Here is a 21,870-nt window from a genome sequence, read left to right as displayed (position 1 = left end):
GTCGGCAGAAGGGTGGTGTGATAAGATTTAGGATTTTAAAAGATCACTTTGGCTTCTGTGAAAAGAAATTAGAGAAAGGCAAGACTAAAATCTGTGACACCTGTTAGGAGGTCACTGCAGCAATTTAGGAGGCAGTTGTTTTGGAATGGAGGGTGGCAGTGGAGATGGAGAAACATAGATAGGAATCTGAGAGGTAAAATTGGTAGGGCTGGATCAGGGAGAGAGATGTAGAAGCTAATGGTCCAGTCATAGGGTGGAAACAAAGAGAAAAACTATGGAAAGTCAGTTACCTTCACTGTCACCGATAGCATTTAAGTATTCCCTGCTTATGGCTCTGTGGATCAGAGCGGGTAAGGCACACAAAACAAGTCCACATTGCACTTCAGGAGCTCACATCTTTCAGGATGGACACACACATCTGTAGATGTACAACATGGGAAACAAGGTGGTAGGAGAAAACCCAGTATGCGTTACAGTGAAACCTATGAGAGACCAAACTCGATGAGACTGCCTTGTTTTTCTCCACACCCCCAAGTTTTCCGCCTTTGAGAGGGTGCAGTCTTACTACTTTTCTATTGCTCCTTTTTGTGGAAAATATTTGAGTTTTTCTTCTCTGACAAGTCTCTGCCTTACAGTTTCTGGCTTTTGCAGGTTTTTATTGCTAAGGCAGTGACCCCTGTCTATAAAATGCTGTTAGGAGGAAGGAATAGGCAAGGCTGGAGCCCAGGGAGGTCTTCAGTTTGGAGGTAATGTGCCTACTCTAGCAGCAGCTATGAGGTTCCACCCTGCTCCAAGCACCGGGGGAAGGGTGAGTGGGAGACGGACCTGGGCTATAGATTACATGCTTTTATCCTCTCAGATCTTGAAGGTATACCTTTGGAAGAGTCTACTCATATCTGATAGACCTAGGGTCTATGAAAGTCCCAGATTTGTAAATGGTTAGAGGCAGAAAGGATCTTTATCTAGTTTAACAGACTGAGACTTAGCTTGATTGACCAGCCCAAGGACAGCTGGCTAGTAAATAGCTTCCACACTAGAAGCTGGGTCTTCTGACCTCTAGTTGTGTGCCACTTCCACATCCTGCCTCCTAAGTCTAGGTTGAGTCACAGTCAGACAGTGAGCACAGATGACATGAAGTCTAGGACTTATTTGTGTCAGTCCTAGCTTGGTTTGGAGTTACGCCTGCTTGCACGAATAATGTAGCTTTTGTTTCCCTCACTGTCCTCTAACTGGCTCCCTCTTGTGGGAGGACACCCTTCCAGAACATCTTAAATTAACTGCAGTATTCTTCCCAGAATGTCACTTCTGAGGGATATCATACTCAACTCTCTGTATTTTCTCATTCCCATCTTACCCCTAGCCCAAAGCACTTCCGCCCCAAGACTGAACTGGATTTCACATAAATTACCCAACTCTTCCCTTTCCTTCTCATCTGATTTTTACAAATCATTGTTGTTGTTTATGTATTCATTTGTTTTAGAACAACGCTTGGGTAGATTTTTAAAAATGGTGATGGTATACTCTCATATTACCACAAAAGAGATATAAAATGATTCCCAGCTAATGCAGATGTAGTTTCCTCTCCTGTTTCAGGCAGGATAGTATTGGGAAATAATAATTCACAATCAGAGATTCCATCCCTGACTAAGGAATCATTCAAGTATTTATTAAGCACATGCCTTTATGTGGAACTCAGTAAAACCAGAGGGCTGTAAGGAGGGGAAAAGAAAAGCAACAGGGTCATTAGAAAAATTATGAGATTTACCCATTCAAAAATGTCCTGTAAGAAAAGAATCTCTAACTGGAAGGGCTTAGAGGTCCATCTAGGTCATGAGGCCAAGGTTAGCAGCATTAAAAAAAAAAAGTTCTAATCAAGCAATTATTATGCTGTTTCTACACAAACTGTACCTCAGGTAAACAAAAATAGTCGATGAAGGGAAGTTCTCCTTATAGAAGTTTTCCAGCTAATAATTGAAGAGGGAATGATAGAAATAAAATATCACCTTTCAGCAACCCCAGATAAAATAATTGACTATTAATGGCTGCTAACATTAAGAGGGAGCCCTGCAGTGGTTAAGAGCTCAGCTGCCAACCAAAAGGTCGGCAGTTTGAACCCACCAGCCACTCCTTGGAAACTCTATGGGGCAATTCTACTCAGTCCCTGTGAATCAAAATCGGCTTAATGGCAACGGGTTTGCTTTTTGGGTTTAACGTTTAGAGAGACAAGATAACACTATGTACCTACTGATGAAATTAGGTAAGATCACTATCGAGTATTCTTGCCAAAAATCTATTAATCTGGTCATGCTAAATAGATCCAGCTACCAATATAAAGAAAGCAGGAGGAACCTGCTAAAAGACGCCATTGTATGAAATTAACAAATACAAATGTGTGGGAGAATCAACAAGGTTCCCTCAACTAATAAGTTACAAGAAAAGAGTAAGGGGGGAGGACTTTAGATCAAGACTTGTAAAGAATACTGCATATTAACCAGTTGCAAAATAGAGGGGTCACCATGAGTCAGAATCAACTCCATGACAACTGGGGGGAAATTTGAGCAGAATATTAGATATTAAAAATCACTGAATTTTTTTTTTAGGAGTTATACTGGAATTGTGCCTATATGTTTAGTAGAACGGAAATTTTAAGGCTGTAGTTTTCAAACTTCAGCGTGCATCAGAATCACTTGAAGGGCTTATTAAAACAAACAGTGCTGAGCCCCACCCTCATGCAGTTTCTGATTCAGCAAGTCTGGGATGCCAGGCTGAGAGTTTGCATTTCTAAGGAGTCCCCAGGTGATGCTGATGCTGCTGGTCTGGGCCCACATTTTGAAAACCACTGCACTGGATTAACCACATTTCTTTTTCTGGTCAATTATCTTAATTAACCTTTCAAAAAAAGGAGCTAAGGTAGCTGAGTTCTATCCCCCATGAATTATAGCACTCAAATGGCATTCCATGTAAGAGAAAAAAATGAACTAGTGTTCCAAGGCTGATGTAATCATTCAGTCTGTGTTGATGCAGGAAGACTTGAAAGAAAAAACCGTCATGTCCGCCACTTTTCTCTTTAAAGAGTGGTAACCACTGAACTCCCTCCTTAACCTCTTGTACCTGCCCTTACCTCTCCGCTCTCACTCCACGAGGATCAAAGACCACCAGCACGGGATTCTAATAAAGCTCCCTAGGACTTAGGCTAAATCCCTCCGTCATTTCCAAGCTCACACTGGTTTAAGACTGTAATACAGGTCCCTCAATCCTGTAGTCTCAGAGATACTCTAGTAAATCCCAAAGTTGGTCTGTTTCATGTTGTTGAGGAGAAGAACTGCAGAATGGAAATCTAGATACCCGCAGCCAAAGTCTGGCTCTTCTGTTAACTATGTGACCCATAACAAGTCATTTAGCATTTTCAGGCCTTAGTTTTTCAACCTGTAAAAAAAAAAAAGAATTCCTTCATTGTGAGAGAAAATGGGATACCTGGAAAAATATTAACCAGCACTCCTTGGGAAAAAAACATTAGCAATAATACTGTACATTAACTTTAAGCAATATCATACGTTACAGTTTAACAACAAAGTGCTTTTATATAGATGTGTATGTGTGTGTACATATATACACGTAAGTATTAGATCCTCACAACAACCTTGTGAGGTAGGTAAGGCAGATATACCTTGGGGCTGAGAGAAAGTGAGAGTCTGTCCAAATTAAAGTGCCAGGGCCATGACTCAAAAACTTCGCCTTCTCAATAAAGTCAGTGTTCTTTACAACACACTGCCTTCTCTCAATTTATTTCAATTAAATATACTAGCGCATAAGATCAATGACCCTTAAAGGATCAGAGAAGTGCATTAACCTAAAACTAAAGGGCCAATGACCCAGCAAATTAAAAAACAAGAATTGCCTCCTTTAGCTAAATGCCAGGAAGAATCCCTGTAATATTTAATGTTCTCAGCAATTTCATTTCCACAATTTTATAGTCCTTTTCCAGTTCCCTCTGGCTTGTACATCATAGGATATTTTTCAAGAATCCAGGGGAGAAAAAAGCATATGCCTCAGATGACAGCAAACCTCCATCTGATAAACGGCTGTACAAAGAGCTTCTGAAATTCTCTCTCTGTTGCAAGACCACAAACATCCTCTACAGTAATTCTGCCTTGTCACAGCAATGAGACATCTAGTGACTAATGCCTGACTAGCATTAGACTGGAAAAGGGTTTTTCATTTTATTAAATCCCTTTGCTAACACTCCAAACCTTCTAGTTTCAATCTAGCTTCTGCAAGTTTTGGCTTTGAGGGTCTGCACTAATTCCTTATTCAGTAATAAGGCTGATAAAAGCAACCAATCATGTACTGAGTGCCTTTTAAGGGGCAAGCACTATATTAAGGGCTTTGTAAAAGATCTCAAGTACTGAATCATTTACTGAGCACCTACTTTGTGCCAGCCACTGCAGATGTGGTTTACATGTGATCTCTAGGCCACATTTATCTCACCTTTCTTTCGACAACCAGGCATCAGCTATTAAATTCACATCTCCCTAAAAGCCAGTCAAAAACTCTAGAGGAATGCCCACTGTGTTCAGAACATATATAAACACTATAGGTATATCCTCTCCATTATAACATGGAAAAACAGTGAGAATAGACCAAGGTCCAGCTTGAGCCTGATGCCCTGGCTCAGGTTTTCTCTGCTTGAGGTACATAAACACAGTAGCAATGGAAATTTGGAAGGGGATAGCAGACTCACTGTCTATTTTCTAAATTAAATGGGTGTTTTGATGGCATAAAAGATGTGCTTTCTGACGGAAGTTCTTGTCACATTTACTACAACGAAAGGGTTTTTCTCCGGTATGTGTTCTCTGGTGTGTGAGAAAATGGGAGCGCTGATTAAAGGTTTTGCCACATTCAGGACATTGATAAGGTCTGTCTCCTAAGTGGATTCGTTGGTGAGTAATGAAGTGGGAACTCTGGTTGAAGCTCTTCCCACACTCACCACATTTATAGGGTCTCTCTCCTGTGTGGATTCGTTGGTGCTTAATGAGGGCAGAGCTGTCCGTGAATCCTTTCCCACAGTCTTTGCATTTAAAAGGTCGCTCACCTGTGTGTGTTCTCTGGTGTGTGACCAGATGTGAGCTCTGACTGAAACTTTTGTGGCAGTCAGGACAACTGAAAGGCCTTTCTCCTGAGTGAGTACTCATATGAGCCACAAAATGAGAACTATCTCTAAAGCCCTTCCCGCACTCTGGGCATTTAAAGGGCCGTTCTCCTGTGTGGGTTCGTTGATGCTTAATCAGATCTGAGCTCTGGCTAAAACTCTCCCCGCAGTCATTACACCTGTAAGGCTTCACTCCTGTGTGGGTCCTCTGGTGGGTGATGAAATTTGAGCTCCTACTAAAGCTCTTATGACATTCAAGGCATGTGTAGGGCTTCTCTCCTGTGTGAGTTCTTTGGTGCATTATGAGGTGTGGCTTCCGTCCAAAAGTCTTTCCACACTCTGGGCACTCATAAGGTCTCTCACCTGTATGGGTTCTCTGATGCTTGATGAGTGTTGAGCTGTCACTGAATTTTTTCTCACACCCATTGCATTTGTAAGGTTTCTCCCCTGTGTGTGTTCTGCGGTGGGTGACAAGGTCTGAACTCTGTTTGAAGCCTTTCCCACATTCGATGCATTTATAAGGCCTCTCGCCAGTATGGGTTCTTAGGTGTCTTATGAGATAGGAACTCTGGTTAAAGCTTTTTCCACATTCTGCACACACAGGCTTCTTTCCTACATATTCATCCATGAGCTTATTTAAAACCCTCTCCTGTGAAAAGGGTTCCTGCTGGCCCTCTCCTGGAAGGGTTCCATGTTGTCCTTCTAATTCAAGGCCCCTCTCCCAGTTTCTTCCCCAACTAAGAGTATGAGAAATATTTTTATTGGCCCATTCTGAGGATGTTCCACATTGTTCTGCTGTTTTGGAAATGTTCTGATTGAGTTTTGTCACCTGATTCTCGAAGTCTGAAAAGTTAACAGAAAATAAAATTATCAGTCACCAGGAAAGAACATCAGAAAGCAGTAAGAAAGATTAAAATTACCATTTCAGCATCAGACCATATATGTTTTGTGAAAAGTTTATAAAGTTCATTAAGCTTACAGAAAACATGAATTTTTAAAACTTTTTTTATTTTTAGATGGCCAAATGAATCTTGAAGTGCACCCTGATATCCTTCAAGCACATACCATATATTGTCAGAATTGGGCAACTCCTTTCAAAGATGTAGTCTAGACAAAAGTGAAATGCTTACTTAAAATGGAGATTTTACTTGGTCAATCACTGACTGTCAGACAAGTCAAATTCAAACTTCTAGTAGCGAGAAAAAAAGTTTGGAGCAGCTTTCCAAATCCTCATCTAAACAAGGGCTGAAATGGTAGGTTTCCTCCCCCAGGTAGTACCCACATCTCACCTGTGTGACTTTCCCTTAGGATCTCCCTCTCCTCAAAATTTTGGAGTTGTAGGACCCATGACTCTTCTTTCTGCTCCAGCTGAGAGATTATACTTGGTCTAGAAACTCTACACAGAAAATGGACATAGGGCGTTAATCTGAGCCAATTACACAAGGCCGGGCCAAAATCCAGTCCCTCCTTCTTCCCTAGGTAGAAGGGGAAACCCAGGGAAAATCTAATGGGTGTTTGGTCTCATCAAAAGGGCAACCATGGTGAAGTGATAAAACAGGGGGATCTCCCCGAGAGGCTGAGAAAAAGTCCTTTTCCTCTCATTAAGGAAAAAAAAAGTCAGACTTGGGTGACAGAAACCCTAGAGTAGCACAATAACCCATCTCTGATGATTCAAGGCCAAACTCATCTGGAGAGATAATTTTATCAGGAGCAAAGCTGCCACAGCCTCACCCTTAGAAAGAATCAAGGAAGTTAACCATAATGTTGGGCTTTAAAATTTTCCCAGAAGGCCAACAGTCGATATAGCCATGAGAAAAAAGACAAACACTTGTAAGGAAAAAAATGGACAAAGACAGGTAATTCACACACACACACACACAAAATTCAAGCAGCCTATAAATACATGAAAAATCTTTTACCCTCACCAGTAACCAAAGAAATTCAAATCAAAATAATGATGTTGTTGTTGTGTTCCATTAAGTCTATTCCAACTTATAGCAACCCTTATAGGACAGAGTAGAACTGCCCCATAGGATTTCCTAGGCTGTGTTTTAATATTTACCGGAGCAGATTGTCAGGTCTTTTCTCCTTCAGAGCAGCTGGTGGGTTCGAACAGCTGACCTTTCAGTTAGCAACTGAGCACTTAACCACTGCACTACCAGGACTCCTATAAAACAGTGATACACCTAGCAATATATTGTAGAGGTAAAAAGTGCAAACTTAAGAGTCATGCCTGGGTTTGAATCCTAATCCTGGCTTACTAGCTGTGTGGCCTTAAGCAAGTTACTTAAGTTCTCTGTGCCTCAGTGTTTCCATCAATAAAATAGAGATAATAATAAGACCTACCTCATAGGGTTATTGTGAGGATTAAATTGGTAAGTTTCCAATAAATGTAAGTTCTCAATAAATATACACTTCCACATAATGCTTGTGGGAATAAATAAATTGATTCAATCTTTTTGGAAGGCATTTGGAAAAAGTATCAAATACCTTAGAAATGTATATTTCCTTTGACCCAGCAATTCTACTTCTGGAAATTCTAAGGAAATGATAAAAGTTGTACAAAAGACTAATTATTAGCTAATCATACTTCAGGAAACAAGGCTTAAAAAAAAAAATTAGCTGAGAGATGCTCATCACAACTTTAGTGAAAATTTGGAAATTACCTAAATGTCTCACCATGAAGGAATAATTATATTTGATTGAACCCTATGAAATAGCCATTTTTACAGGTCATAATAATCAAAAAAATGGGCAAATATACAATTTAATCTAGTATAAATTATTGGCGTAGAGGTTAAGTGCTACGGCTGCTAACCAAAAGGTCGGCAGTTCGAATCCACCAGGCGCTCCTTGGAAGCTCTATGGGGCAGCTCTACTCTGTCATATAGGGTCGCTATGAGTTGGATTTGACTCAATGGCAACAGGTTTAGGTTTTACACAACAAAATAGTAAGTGGCTATTTTAAATGATGTACAGAAAGATATTTATTGTTTTATTAATATGTTCATGATACAATGAGTGAGAAAGTAGAATATACAGTATGATCCCAGTTTTTGTGTTTTGTTTTAATTATATATCTGCTAAGAAAAAAAAAAAAACTAGAAGAATAGTAACTCTTCAATGGTGGGATTAGGGATGACTTTTGTTTTCATTTTATCTATCTTTTTCTTCAATAAGCATGTATCCCTTGTGTCATTGATCTAAAGTAAAGCAGGAGAAGAGGTAGGTACCCACGGTATTTTAGAAAGAGCACTAGAAAATGTTTTTTTACATGACAGGAGAAAACACCACCATCAGGAGAGTTCCCCCTTTTCTACAAACACCTGGGTTTGACTCCCACCTCTGCCACTTAACTTTTCTGAGTCTCAATCTCCTTAACTGAAAAAGGGATGATAATACATATATGAAAGGGTTGTGGTAGATATTAACAAGACAATAAACAGGGCAGTCATCTGCAAACCACAAAATGCCATCAGAAGGCAAGTTATTCTTCTTTTCTGATCTGACAGGGAGGCAACAATCTCACAGAGATCCGCAGCTCTAAGAAACCAGCATCCCCAAAGACCACTCACTTCTGGGCTCTATCAAAATATCTAAGTCTTACACCTAAAGGAGAGTAGCATTCTTACCCTTGGAGAGCCCATTCTTCTAAATGTGTTGGGTGGCATCCCTGGAGAGGATTCTCTAAGCAGCATCCAGGTAACCCATTCTTCCCTGAAGTCCCCAGCCACATCATCTAGAGTCATCAGTTCCTAAAGCAAGAGACCTCGATACACATCAATAACTCCCAGGATATTCTTAACCAAAAAAAACCAAACCCACCGCCGTTGAGTCAATTCTAACTCATAGCAACCCTTTAGGACAGAGTAGAACTGCCCCATAGAGTTTCCAAGGAGCGCCTGGTGGATTTGAACTGCCGACCTTTGAGTTAGCAGTCGTACCACTTAACCAGTACGCCACAAGGGTTTCTGCCAGGATATTCTTTTGTGGTCTGAAAACCAAAAGATAGCCACCAGTATCCCCAAGCAAAAAGCCTCCTGATTAGAATAGCTCTGAGGTAAATTCCATCAACCACAGAAAGCTTGCTTTTCTTATTCTGTTTTTACATAATTCTTCCTTTGGCCAACTTTCCCACCATTAAGAGAGGCCTGGAACTCCCACACAGATCTTTAGAACCCTTAGTCTTTTGAATACATTACATTTTTAACAGGGTAAGAAAAACAAAGGACAGTATGCAGGTATAACTTGATTTTTGGGAAGTCTTGGGTTCTCTCCAACTACATTTTCCTCAGCAAGCTAGGAAATTGTGGATTTAATTATGCTCATATTAGTTGTGAAAACAGCTGACTCTTCCTGGCTTGTAGCCCAGTGATTTGGTATCAACCTTACAGGACAGACCATGCAGAGCCTTAAAGGGAACTGTCCTGAGTACCATTCTATTTCAAGGTTCAATGGAGTCAGAAATGAGACTTTAAAAGACAAGAGTTAAAAAAAAAAAAAAAAAAGACAATAGTAAGCTGCAAAACTAAGCGAAATGCAACTGGGTAAGCACAAAACAGAATGCTTGGGGACACAAAACAATCATTATTAATATATTAACACACCAGACAGCAGTATTATGAAAAAATTATCTTTTGAGGGGATGGTCCAGAGTGGCTTACTGGAGATGGATCAGTAATTCAATCAATAATTAATATGTCGCAAGGCATTAGCAGTCACAAAGAAACGTAAAGATTTCTCCCTTAAAGAGTTTCCAGTAGAAACAGGAAAAAAAAGTCAATTGGCTGAATGACCACTGCTAGAAAGAATTCTGCATTTTCAAGGGAGGATGGACCAGGTTGGGGTGAGGAGGTTTTACTCTTTCACATCTTCTGTCTCACTAATCAAAGCACCTGCTTACTACTAGAATACACACACAAACACTTTTTGTGAAAATACTTCGGCATTTACAGACATTGCTACTGGTCATTTATAAAGTACCAAGTTTTTAAGGACCTAAAAACCCCAGGAATATCCCTGGTTTAAAACCTTACCAAAAATAATGTCATTAGGAATGAACACTGGAATAAGAATTTTGAGTTTAAATTTTATTTCTACAATAATTACAAAACACAGCTGCAGAACCCTCTTGCAGGAGACCGCGAGATGGAGAGGGAGAGAATTCTTGGCAAGGTAACAGAAAACCTGTTTCTCACCCAAGTCTCCTGCCAGCGGTGCGGGTGACCCCAAAGGCCCCAGTGCGCTGAGGTGCTGTGACTAAGTGCCACCGTGAGAAGCACCAGTATGTTCACTGGGTTTATTAATAGGAACATGACCGCACGAGTGACCCGTTCTCCTTCCCCCCGCCGTGCCGCAGGCCCTTAGCAGGGTGCAGCAGTCAGCGGGTCACGAAAATACGCTGAAACCCGAGGACCACCACGGAGGAGCAAGAACACTGGTTAAGAGAAGGAGCTATCCCGACGACGGTCTGGGAAGCCGCAGCTACCTGTCTCCACACCTCAGCAAGCCCCGCGGGCTCCGGAACGCGAGCGCCCCACCCGGCAGAGACAGTGTCGGGGCGGCGGGAGAGCCCCCTCAACGCCCCTCAGCAGCGCCGGGACCGCCGCCGCCGTCTCCCTCCCTGGAGCACTCACCGCCCCAGGGCCCAGCTGGGGATGGAGCAGGAAGTGAGAATCTTCCACCGCCGACCTGCAGCCGGAGGGCAACGCCGAAGCGGTCCCTCACACAACCCGAGCGGGATTCGTGACAGGGCTGTGGGACACAGGTGGGACTCTGGGCTAGTCAACCAGCAGCCGGAAAACACAGCCTTCGTGCTCTTGCCATTGGCCAATCAGTTTCTACGACGAGAAGTCTTCCCCGTCCATAGGTTGATCAAGCTTTCAATCACCGCAGAGCCTTCTGGGGAATGTAGTCTGGTCGAGACCTCCTCAAAGGACTCGGAGTCCCGGGACACCCCGTTCTGCAGTGGTGATAAGTGCTAGCCCCAACCTTCTAGCTACCAGGACCGTAGGAGTCGCGGAGGATCCAAAGGTTGTACCCCCAGAGCGGATCTGCAGATGTTAACCTCTCTGGACTCGCCCGACTACCGCGGAGCAGCTATGGACCAACGGCGGCATCTCCCGCGCTCTGGCACCCCGCCCCCTCCCGAGCGCGGAGTAATCTTCTCTCCGGCCTTGCTGCGGGTTCTGCTCCACCCGGCCTTCTGACCTACACTGGGCGGCCAGAGGCTGGACCGTATCTCTCGCAGGCGGCTCCAGGTCAACTGGGCATGAGAAACCACAAGCAGAAGCCATCAGCAGAAAACTGACGTTCTGCTTCCTTTCATTAACATCACAGCCCCCAGGTATAGCCCCTTTCTATTGGTTAATACACTGTCAGTAGCCGTGGAGGCAGACCAGGGCGTCCAGTGTTTTGGAAAACGAGATATTGGGCTCAAAAGGAGAGGTGCATGGATCTCAAGTGAGAGCCAGTGTTCACTTTGGTCAGGTTCCTACCCTAAAACAAAAAAGCATCCTTTTCCATACAGTGAAGGAAATGCTTCCTGTCTACGCTGTTTGTTGATTCAGTGGAATTAAAAAAAAAAAAAAGAACATTTTGTGATGGGCTGTAAAGTGCTTAGAATTACTAGCCTATGCAGAAGTAAGTCAATTCTTATCAGTAATAACAGTGAATGTAAATGGACTAAATGCTCCAATCAAAAGGCAGAGTGGCATCATGGATAAAAAAAAAAAATATGATCCAATTATGTGTTGTTTACAAAAGACACACTTTAAACCCAAGGACAAAAAAAAAGGTTGAAAGGGAAAGGATGGAAAAAATATTCAATGCAAATAATAACCAAAAGAGAGCTTGGGTAGCAATCCTAATATCAGACAAAGTATACTTTAAGACAAAATCTGTTAGCAGAGATAAAGACGGACATTATATAGTGCTAAAAGGATCAATTGAGAAGATTTAACAATCATAACTATATATGTACCCAACATGGGGGCATCTAAATATGTAAAACAAACATTGATAGAATTGAGGGGAGAAATAGATAGTACTACAGCAATAGTTGGAGACTTCAATACGCCACTCTCAATATTAGACAGAACATCTAGAAAGAAGATCAACGAGGAAACAGGACCTGAAAGACACTATAAAGAAATTAGACTTGCTTACATCATCCTGAGACCAGAAGAACTAGTTGGTGCCCGGCCACAATCGATGACTGCCCTGACAGGGAGCATGACAGAGAACCCCTGAGGGAGCAGGAGATCAGTGGGATGCAGACCCCAAATTCTCACAAAAAGACCATACTTAATGGTCTGACTGAGACTAGAGGAATCCCAGCAGTCATGGTCCCCAAACCTTCTGTTGGCCCAGGACAGGAACCATGCCCGAAGACAACTCATCAGACATGAAAGGGACTGGTCAGTCGGTAGGAGAGAGATGCTGATGAAGAGTGAGCTATTTGTATCAGGGGGACACTTGAGACTGTGTTGGCATATCCTGTCTGGAGGGGAGATAGGTGGGTAGAGAGGGTTGGAAGCTGGCAAAATTGTCATGAAAGGAGAGACTGGAAGGGCTGACTCATTAGGGAGAGAGCAAGTGGGAGTATGAAGTAAGGTGTATATAGACTTGTATGTGACAGACTGACTTGATTTGTAAACGTTCACTTGAAGCTCAATAAAAATTAAAAAAAAAAAAAAAGAAATTAGATTTGACAGACATGTATAGAACACTCCACCCCAAAACAGCACAGCATATATCCAACTCCAGTGCACATGGATCATTCTCCAGGATAGACCACATGTTAGGTTACAAAGCAAGTCTAGATAAAGGTATAAAGATTGAAATCATACAAAATGTGTTCTCTGGCCCCAGTGGAGTGAAGCTAGACATCAATAACAGGAAAAAAACCCTGGAAAATACATAAACATATGGAAAGTAAGCAACATGCTATTAAACTACTGATGAGTCAAGGAAGAAATCAAAAGAGAAATCACACATTTCTTAGATTCAAATGAAAATGAAAGCACAACATACCAAAACTCGTGGGATGTAATGAAGGCAATACTCAGAGGGATAAAAGTAGCCTACATGATGCCTACATGAAAAAAGAAGAAAGGTCTCAAATTAATAGCCTAACTCAACAGCTCCAGGATCTAGAAAGAGAAAACTCAGCCTAAACCTACAAGAAGAAAGGAAATAACAAATATAAGAGCATACATAAATAAAATCAAAACAGAAAAATAAAACCAGAAGTTGGTTCTTTGAAAAGATCAATAAAATTGACAAACCTTTAGGTAGATTGACAAAGAGAAAACATGAAATAACCAAAATAAGAAATCAAAGAGGGGACATTATAACTGACCCAAAAGAAATAAAGAGAATTATGACACAGTATTATGAATAACTGCATGGCAACAAACTGGATAACCTAGATGAAATGGACAAGTTCTCAGAAACACACTACCTACCCAAACTGACTCAAGAGGAAGTAGAAAGTCTCAACAGACCTATAACAAGTGCAGAGATCAAATCAGTGATCAAAAACCTCCCACCAAAAAAAAAGTCCTGGACCAGATGGCTTCACTGGGGAGTTCTACCAAACGTTTAGAGAAGAATTGACAGTAATACTGTTTAAACTCCTCCAAAAGATACAGAAGGAAGGAATACTCCTTAATTCATTCTATGAAGAAAACATAACCCTGATATCAAAACCAGACAAAGACAGCACAACAACAACAACAAAAAACTATAGGCCAATATTTCATAGGAATATAGATATAAAAATTCTCTACAAAATACTAGTGAACAGAATCCAACAACATATTGAAAGTCATACACCATGACCAAGGGGGATGTATTCCAGGAATGTAGGGATGGTTCAACATTAGAAAATCAATCAACATAATTCACCACATCAATAGAACAAAGGAAAAGAACCACAGGATCGGCTGGATGGCACCTAACAACAACAATAGCATCTTGATGAAAACCCTAAAGAGGTTTGGAATAGAAGGGAAATTCCTCAGTGTGATTCAGGGCATATGTGAAAAGCCAATAGCCAACCTTACACTTAGTGGAGAAAGACCAAGAACTTTCCCCTTGAAATTAGGAATGAGACAAGGGTACCTACTCTCACCACTTCTATTCAATATTGTATTAGAAGCCCTAGCCAGAGCAATGAGAAGAAAAAGAAATAAGTAGTATCCAGACTGGAAAAGAAGAAATAAAAATATCTCTATTTGCAAATGATATGATCCTATGCATATAAATTCCCAGAGTCCATAAGAAAATTTCTAACACGAATAGAGAAATTTAGCAAAGTTGCAGGGTATGAGATCAACAAACAAAAATTGGTCGAGTTTCTATACACCAGAATGAGAAATCTGGAACGGAAATTTGGGAAACAATTCCATTTACAATAGCAGCTAAGAGAATAAAATACCTAGAGATAAATCTAACCAGGAATGTAAAGGACTTACACAATGAAAACTATAATACACTGCTGAAAGAGATTTAAAAAAGATTTAAATAAATGGAAAGATGTTTCACGTTCATGGATTGGAAGACTTAATACTCTTAAGATGTCAATACTACCCAAAGCGATCTATAGATTCAACACAATCTTGATCAAAATTCCAACAGCCTTCTTTACAGAAATAGAAAAACCAATCTTCAACTTTATATGGAATGGCAAGAGGCCCCAATACCTAAAACAATGTTGGAAGAGAAGAACAAAATAGGACTCACACTTCCTGATTTTACAACATGCTATACAGATCAGATACAGGCAATGGGTTATACAGATACAGTAATCAAAACAGCCTGGTACTGGTATAACAATAGACACACAGAACAATGGAATCGAATTGAGAGTCCAGGAATAAACTCAAACGTCTATGGTTAACTGATTTTTGACAAGGGTGCTAAGTCCATTCGATGTGGAAAGAAAAGTCTGTCCAATTAATGGTGATGGAAAAATTGGTTTTTCAGAAAAATGAAATAGGATCTATGCCTCACCAAAATCCAAAAGCCAAACCCACTGCCGTCGAGTCGATTCCGACTCATAGCGACCCTATAGGATGGAGTAGAACTGCCCCGTAGAATTTCCAAGGAGTGCCTGGTGGACTATGAACTGCCGACCTCTTGGTTAGCAGCTGTAGCGCTTAACCACTACACCACCAGGGTTTCCCTGTGCATCACACCATACACAAAAACAAATTCAAAACGGACTAAGAACCCAAATGTGCACACTAAAACCATAATATTCTTAAGAGAAAAAGCAGGGGCAATGCTGTCATGCCTAGCTTTTAGCAATGAATTATCTAATATAATAACAAAATCACAAACAAAATAAACAAAACAAAGACAAAATAAATAATTGAGACGTCATAAAAATTAAAAATTTTGTTCATTAAAAGACTTTACAAAAAAAAGTGAGAAAACAAGCTACCAACTGGGATAATATCCTTGGAGACCATATATCCTATAAGACTCTAATAACCAATATATATATAAAACTTCAACAGCTTAGCAACAAAAAGACAAATAACCCAATCATAAAACGGGCAAAAACTTGAACAGAAGAGGACATTCAAACGGCCATCAAACACATGGAAAGATGCTCAGCATCAGTAGCTGTCAGTGAGATGAAAATTAGAACTACAATGAGATATCATTTCCTTCCCACTAGGATGGCTAAGATAAAAAATAAAAATAAAAAAACCAGAAAATAACAAATGTTGGTAAGGATGTGAGGGAAATTGGAACCTCTACCTATTGCTGGTGGAAATGCAAAATGGTACAGCTGTTGTGGAAAACAGTGTGGTGGTTCTTCAAAAAACTAAAAATAGAACTACCATATGATCCAGCAATTCCACTTTTAGGTATATACCCAACAGATTTGAAAGCAGAGACTCAAACAGAGACTTGTACACCAATGTTCATTGCAGCAATATTCACAATAACCAAAAAGTGGAAACAACCTAAATGCCCATCAGTAGATGAATGGATAAACAAAATATGGTACAATGGAATACTACTCAGTCAGTAGGAGAAATGAAGTCTTGAAACATGCTACAATATGCGTGGAACTGGAAGACATTATGCTAAGTGAAATAAATTAATCACAAAAGGACAGATGTTGTATGACCTCACTTATATAAGGAACTATGGTGGCGCAGTGGTTAAGAGCTCAGGGTGCTAACCAAAAGCTCAGCAGTTTGAATCTGCTAGCTGCTTCCCGTAAACCCTATGGGGCAGTTCCACTGTGACTTACAGGGTTGCTCTGAGTTGGAATTGCCAGCAACCGGTTTGGTTTGGTTTGTTCACTTATGTAAAAAGACAAAAAAAAGGCAAATACATAGAGAACGAAGTTAATTAGTGGTTACCAGGGGTAGGAGGGAGGGGGAAATGCATGCTGATTAAGGGTAGGGTTGCGCAGCCAACTGCTCTAATTGCTGTCAATAAATGCTATTCCTTTAAAAAGTTGAATTTGCAAAAGTTGTATGATAGATACATTTACAACAATGACAAAAATAGAAAAGAATAGTTGCTGAGGCTGCTTATGTACAACCAAAAACCTCATGGGATTTGGTTTCTTGGTTTGGAGTTTTAGGATCATAGTTTTGTGAGACATCCCAGTTTACTGGCCTAATACCATGTTTAGTGCTTCTGTTCTACCTCCTACTGTGTTGCGTAGTGCCTGGGGTCTCAAAAGCTTGCAAGCTGCCATCAAGGCACAACAATTTGGTCTCTATTGACCTGGAGCAACAAAGGAAGAGGATGAGTCAGAGATAGGAGGAGAATGTGGAATGTGTGGCTAATTGTCTCCATGAACATCTGCCTCCTCTGCCATGAGACCAGAAGAACTGGATGGTGCCCGACTACCATTACTGAACATTTTGATCAAAGATTCTATAGAAGAATCCTGATCATAAGGGGCAAAATGCAGAAGAAAATTTCAAATTCTCATGGACTTCCTGGAGCCATAATGGTTGGATGAACCCCTGAAACTATCGCCCTGAGATAATCTTAGAACCTTAAACCAAAAATATCCCTGAAGTCTTAAAATCAAAGAATAGTTTAGGCTAACTAGTAAAAAATGTCTGCCTTGAGCATTACACTCTTTTAAAAACTATCTATGTGAGATCAAATTGATAACAGCAACTCCAAAGATTAGACAGGAACCTTAGGGGGCAGTGAGTTTATGTTAATGGGGGAGGAACAATTCATAAAAGGAGGGTGAGAGTGGTTGCACAGCTTGAAGAATGTAATCAGCGTCACTAAATGGTACATGTAGAAACTGTGAAATTGGGGTATGTTTTGCTGTGTATATTCTCAGCAATAAATAAAGAATTACCAGCCAATGGACTAATATGGAGGACCCCCTCTGAGGCTAGCTCAACTATTTCTTCAGAAATGTATGGTGAGTGTTTCAGCGAATATTCATCCTGGGCACTGTGGTTACCCATGGTAACCACACATGGCCCTTGCTTTCATGAAGCTCACAGCCCAACATGAGAGATAAACCATAAAAAATAGTAAAATACTAGTAACTTTTTGTCTTTTCTTCTTCTTTTTTAATACATAGCCAGTGGTATCTCAGTTATTTTCTACACAGTTGCAGTCATCAGCAAGATACCACATATCGTTTTGGAAAATTGTGTCAAATATAAACAAATGTCTGGTTCCAGTCAACAGATGTATTTTAGTTAGATGGGAATGAGGAAAATGGAAATCTCATGGGAACCCAGGGACAAGAAAGGACACTCAAGAAACCTAAAGATTGCCAGGCCTCATATGACTGGAACATGGTTCAGGACCTAGAGATCCAAGGCATCTTCAGACCCCTCGGTGGTCTTTCTTGGTTTTCTGCCATCAACAGGATTCTGTGGCTCTTCTTTCATCAGCCCTCCCCACACCCTCCTGAGTAATTCATCTTTCCCAAAATCCTCTGTATTTCCTTTTCCTCACAGCTTCTCACTCCTCGTCCTCATTTTCCTCAGTTTCTACTCCCCTATCACTTCTCTTGCATGAGGAGCACTGTGACTGTCCCCTGCCTCTCTTTCCAGCTTCAGTTCCTTCTGTACCTAGCTTGTTCTCTCATCATTTAGTCACCACAATCAGGTGTGTGGAGAGGGGTAGGAAGAAGGGAAGCTTGGTCTCATGACAGGAACAATCATTAGAGGAAACTAGATCATGTGCCCCAGGTGGCCACTTGAAGAAGGGACCGTGTGTTGGGAGTAGGGTGCTTTAGGGTGTGGCAGGGAGAAGGAGGAAGTGGGGGAGGGGAGGGAAACTGTGAGGGAACTTCCTTGAAGAATGAAAAGTAAGACATTTAGCAGGTGCTCTAACGGAAATTTTAGCGAAAGGAAGTATATTAGGTACCTACTGCAATGTAACAAACTACCTCAAAATTTAGGGGTTTACACTCCTCGGAATATACCCTAGAGAAATAAGAGCCTTCACTCAAACAGATATATGCACACCCATGTTTATTGCAGCTTTGTTTACAATAGCAAAAAGCTGGAAGCAACCAAGGTGCCCATCAACGGATGAATGGTTAAATAAATTGTGGTATATTCACACAATGGAATACTACACATTGATAAAGAACAGTGACAAACCTGTGAAACATTTCATAACATGGAGGAACCTGGAAGGCATTATGCTGAGTGAAATTAGTCAGATGCAAAAGGACAAATATTGTATAAGACCACTATTATAAGATCTTGAGAAATAGTATAAACTGAGAAGAACACATACTTTTGTGGTTACGAGGGGGGGAGGGAGGGAGGGAGGGAGAGGGTTATTTACTGATTAATTAGTAGATAAGAACTACTTTAGGTGAAGGGAAGGACAATACTCAATACAGGGAAGGTCAGCTCAACTGGACTGGACCAAAAGCAAAGTCTCCGGGATAAACTGAATGCTTCAAAGGTCAGCGGAGCAAGGGTGGGGGTTTGGGGACTATGGCTTAAGGGGACTTCTAAGTCAATTGGCAAAATAATTCTATTATGAAAATATTCTGCATCCCACTTTGAAATGTGGCGTCTGGGGTCTTAAATGCTAACAAGCGGCCCTCTAAGATGCATCAATTGGTCTCAACCCACCTGGATCAAAGGAGAATGAAGAACACCAAGGTCACACGATAACTATGAGCCCAAGAGACAGAAAGGGCCACATGAACCAGAGACTTACATCATCCTGAGACCAGAAGAACTAGATGGTGCCCAGCCATAACCGATGACTGCCCTGACAGGAGCACAACAGGGAACCCCTGAGGGAGCAGGAGATCAGTGGGTTGCAGACCCCAAATTCTCATAAAAAGACCATACTTAATGGTCTGACTGAGACTAGAGGAATCCCGGCGGTCATGGTCCCCAAACCTTCTGTTGGCCCAGGACAGGAACCATTCCCTAAGACAACTCATCAGACATAGAAGGGACTGGACAATGGGTTGGAGAGAGATGCTGATGAAGAGTGAGCTACTTGTATCAGGTGGACACTTGAGACTGTGTTGGCATCTCCTGTCTGGAGGGGAGATGGGAGGGTAGAGAGGGTTAGAAACCAGCAAAATTGTCACGAAAGGAGAGACTGGAAGGAGGGAGTGGGCTGACTCATTAGCGGGAGAGTAAGTGGGAGTATGGAGTAAGGTGTATGTAAGCTTATATGTGACAGACTGACTTGATTTGTAAACTTTCACTTAAAGCTCAATAAAAATTATTTAAAAAAATTTAGTGGGTTTAAAACAACAAACATTTATTATTTTATAGTTTCTGTGGGTCAGGAATCTGGGAGCAGCTTAGCTGAGTGTATGATTCAGGGTTTCTCATGAGGTTGCACTATAGATGTTGGTCAGGGCAGCAATTATCTGAAGGCTTGATGGAGCTGGAGGATCTGCTTCCAAGCTCACTCCCATGGCTGTTTCCCCATGTGTGGTCATTTCCTCACAACATGGTGGCTAGTTTCCCCCAGAGCAAGTGATCTAAGACAGAAAGAAGCAGAAACATCAATGTCTTTTATAATCTAATCTCAGATAATATGCCCTTACTTCTGCCATATGCTATTGGTCACATAGAACAACCCTGGTACGGTGTTGGAGGGGACTACACAAGGGCATGAATAGCAGGAGGTGGGGATCATTGCAGGGATCATCTCCTTGTGGCAGAGTTGTCTAAAGAGGATTTTAGGACATTTTCCTTTTGACTTACTCCGTCCAGTTACTGTGACATCTCTTTAAGGAAATTTATAGTAAAGATCTATACGTATGGGAAGCCAGGCGGACAGTCAGAATGTTCACCCTATAACTCAGATATATACATTTTCTAAAAGTCTCTCTGTAACTTAACTAAGATTCTTCAGGAGATTCTCACCGCTGGGCCGTTCTTCAGTTTACCAATTGTTATGGATTGAATTGTGTCCCGAAAATATCCGTCAACTTGACTAGGCCATGGTTCCCAGTGTTGTGTGATTCTTGATCATTTTGTCATCTGATGCAATTTTCTTTTGTGTTGTAAATTCCATCTCTATGATATTAATGAGGTGGAATCACCAACAGTTATGTTAATAAGGCATGACTCAATCTATAAGACTAGCTTGTGTCTTAAATCAATTTCTTTTGAGATGTAAAAGAGAGAAGTGAATAGAGAGACAAGGGAACCTCATACCACAAGAAAACAGCACCTGAGACCAGGACCCTTTGGACCCAGAGTTCTTGCGCTGAAAAGCTCCTTGACCAGAGGAAGATTGATGACAAGGACCTTTCCCCAGAACCAGCAGAGAGAGAAAGCCTTCCCCTGATTCGGACTTCTAGCCAACTAGACTGTGAGAGAATAAACTTCTGTTTGTTAAAACCATCCACTTGTGGTATTCCTATTACAGCAGCACTAGATAACTAAAACACCAGTTAAAAATAATAGTCTTGTCTGAGTTTAAAACAGTCCGATTTGGGGTAAACATTAGTCAATTTAAGTTCAAACTCCCTGTGAGAGCTGTCTCTCTCCTCCAAAGTTCTCTCCTCTACTTCCCTCCCAAGGTGTTATCTAGGTACAAGAGGACCCACCAGGGAAAGGGACTCTGGTCTGCCATCTGGCCTTCTCCACGGCTACTGCTCACTCCACTTGAAGTGCACATCACCTCACCAGGTCTTTGCATTGGCCTCTGCACTCATTGCATCCTTTGCTGACCCATTCAAGCCTGCTATTCTCTCTGGTGCCTGTTTTAAGCTATCTACCCTGCAGCCTCAGCCACAGGGATCTTGGGAGGATCTGGGCTATATGGTGACTCTTTGGGAGGCTTTCTGGCTCTCAACTTGAGCTACTCCCATTGCGCTCACTGGGAGCACTTAGGGATTTCTGGATTCCTTCCTGCCACATGGGACAAAAGGATTTTTGGATACTTCCTCTGGTCTTCCTTCTGCTCAAATCAGTTATGACTGCCATTTCAACTCTGTTGAAACCACCTCAACTTCACTTAGGGACACTCTATGGGTCAGTTTTCTTCAACAGTTCAAAGAAGATACCTTTGCCTTTAGCTCCTCTTCAACCTCTTTAGGGGCTCTGATGGTGCAGTGGTTAAGCCCTCAGCTGCTAACTGAAAAGTTAGCGGTTTAAACCCACCAGCTGCTCCACAGGAGAAAGACGTGGCCATCTACTTCTGTAGATTTACAGCTTTGGAAACCCTATGGGGCAGTTCTATCCTGTCCTATATGGTTGCTATGA

General features: G+C 41.4%; 1 protein-coding gene across 3 annotated transcripts; it reads right to left on the bottom strand.

Moving 5' to 3' along the window:
* Nucleotides 1–1,330: 1,330 nt before the first annotated feature.
* ZNF774 (zinc finger protein 774) lies at nucleotides 1,331–10,936 on the bottom strand. Of its 3 annotated transcripts, XM_049905626.1 has the most exons (5): nucleotides 10,786–10,936; nucleotides 8,782–8,904; nucleotides 6,439–6,545; nucleotides 5,093–5,992; nucleotides 1,331–3,426 (listed from the first exon to the last, which is right to left on the bottom strand). In XM_049905626.1, the coding sequence occupies exons 2-5, from the start codon at nucleotides 8,886–8,888 to the stop codon at nucleotides 3,422–3,424; spliced, it is 1,119 nt and encodes a 372-aa protein (XP_049761583.1). In that variant the 5' UTR covers nucleotides 8,889–8,904; nucleotides 10,786–10,936; the 3' UTR covers nucleotides 1,331–3,421. The 3 variants fall into 3 exon arrangements, with proteins under 3 accessions (XP_049761583.1, XP_049761582.1, XP_049761581.1); XM_049905625.1 differs by lacking the exon at nucleotides 1,331–3,426 and having other exon boundaries at nucleotides 3,438–5,992; nucleotides 10,650–10,936; XM_049905624.1 differs by lacking the exon at nucleotides 1,331–3,426 and having other exon boundaries at nucleotides 3,438–5,992.
* Nucleotides 10,937–21,870: the final 10,934 nt, after the last annotated feature.

This window comes from Elephas maximus, chromosome 13, assembly GCF_024166365.1.
Source record: "Elephas maximus indicus isolate mEleMax1 chromosome 13, mEleMax1 primary haplotype, whole genome shotgun sequence".
Taxonomy (NCBI): domain Eukaryota; kingdom Metazoa; phylum Chordata; class Mammalia; order Proboscidea; family Elephantidae; genus Elephas; species Elephas maximus.
The sequence above is the reverse complement of the archived record's forward strand: the minus strand, read 5'-3'. Positions and strand labels throughout refer to the sequence as shown.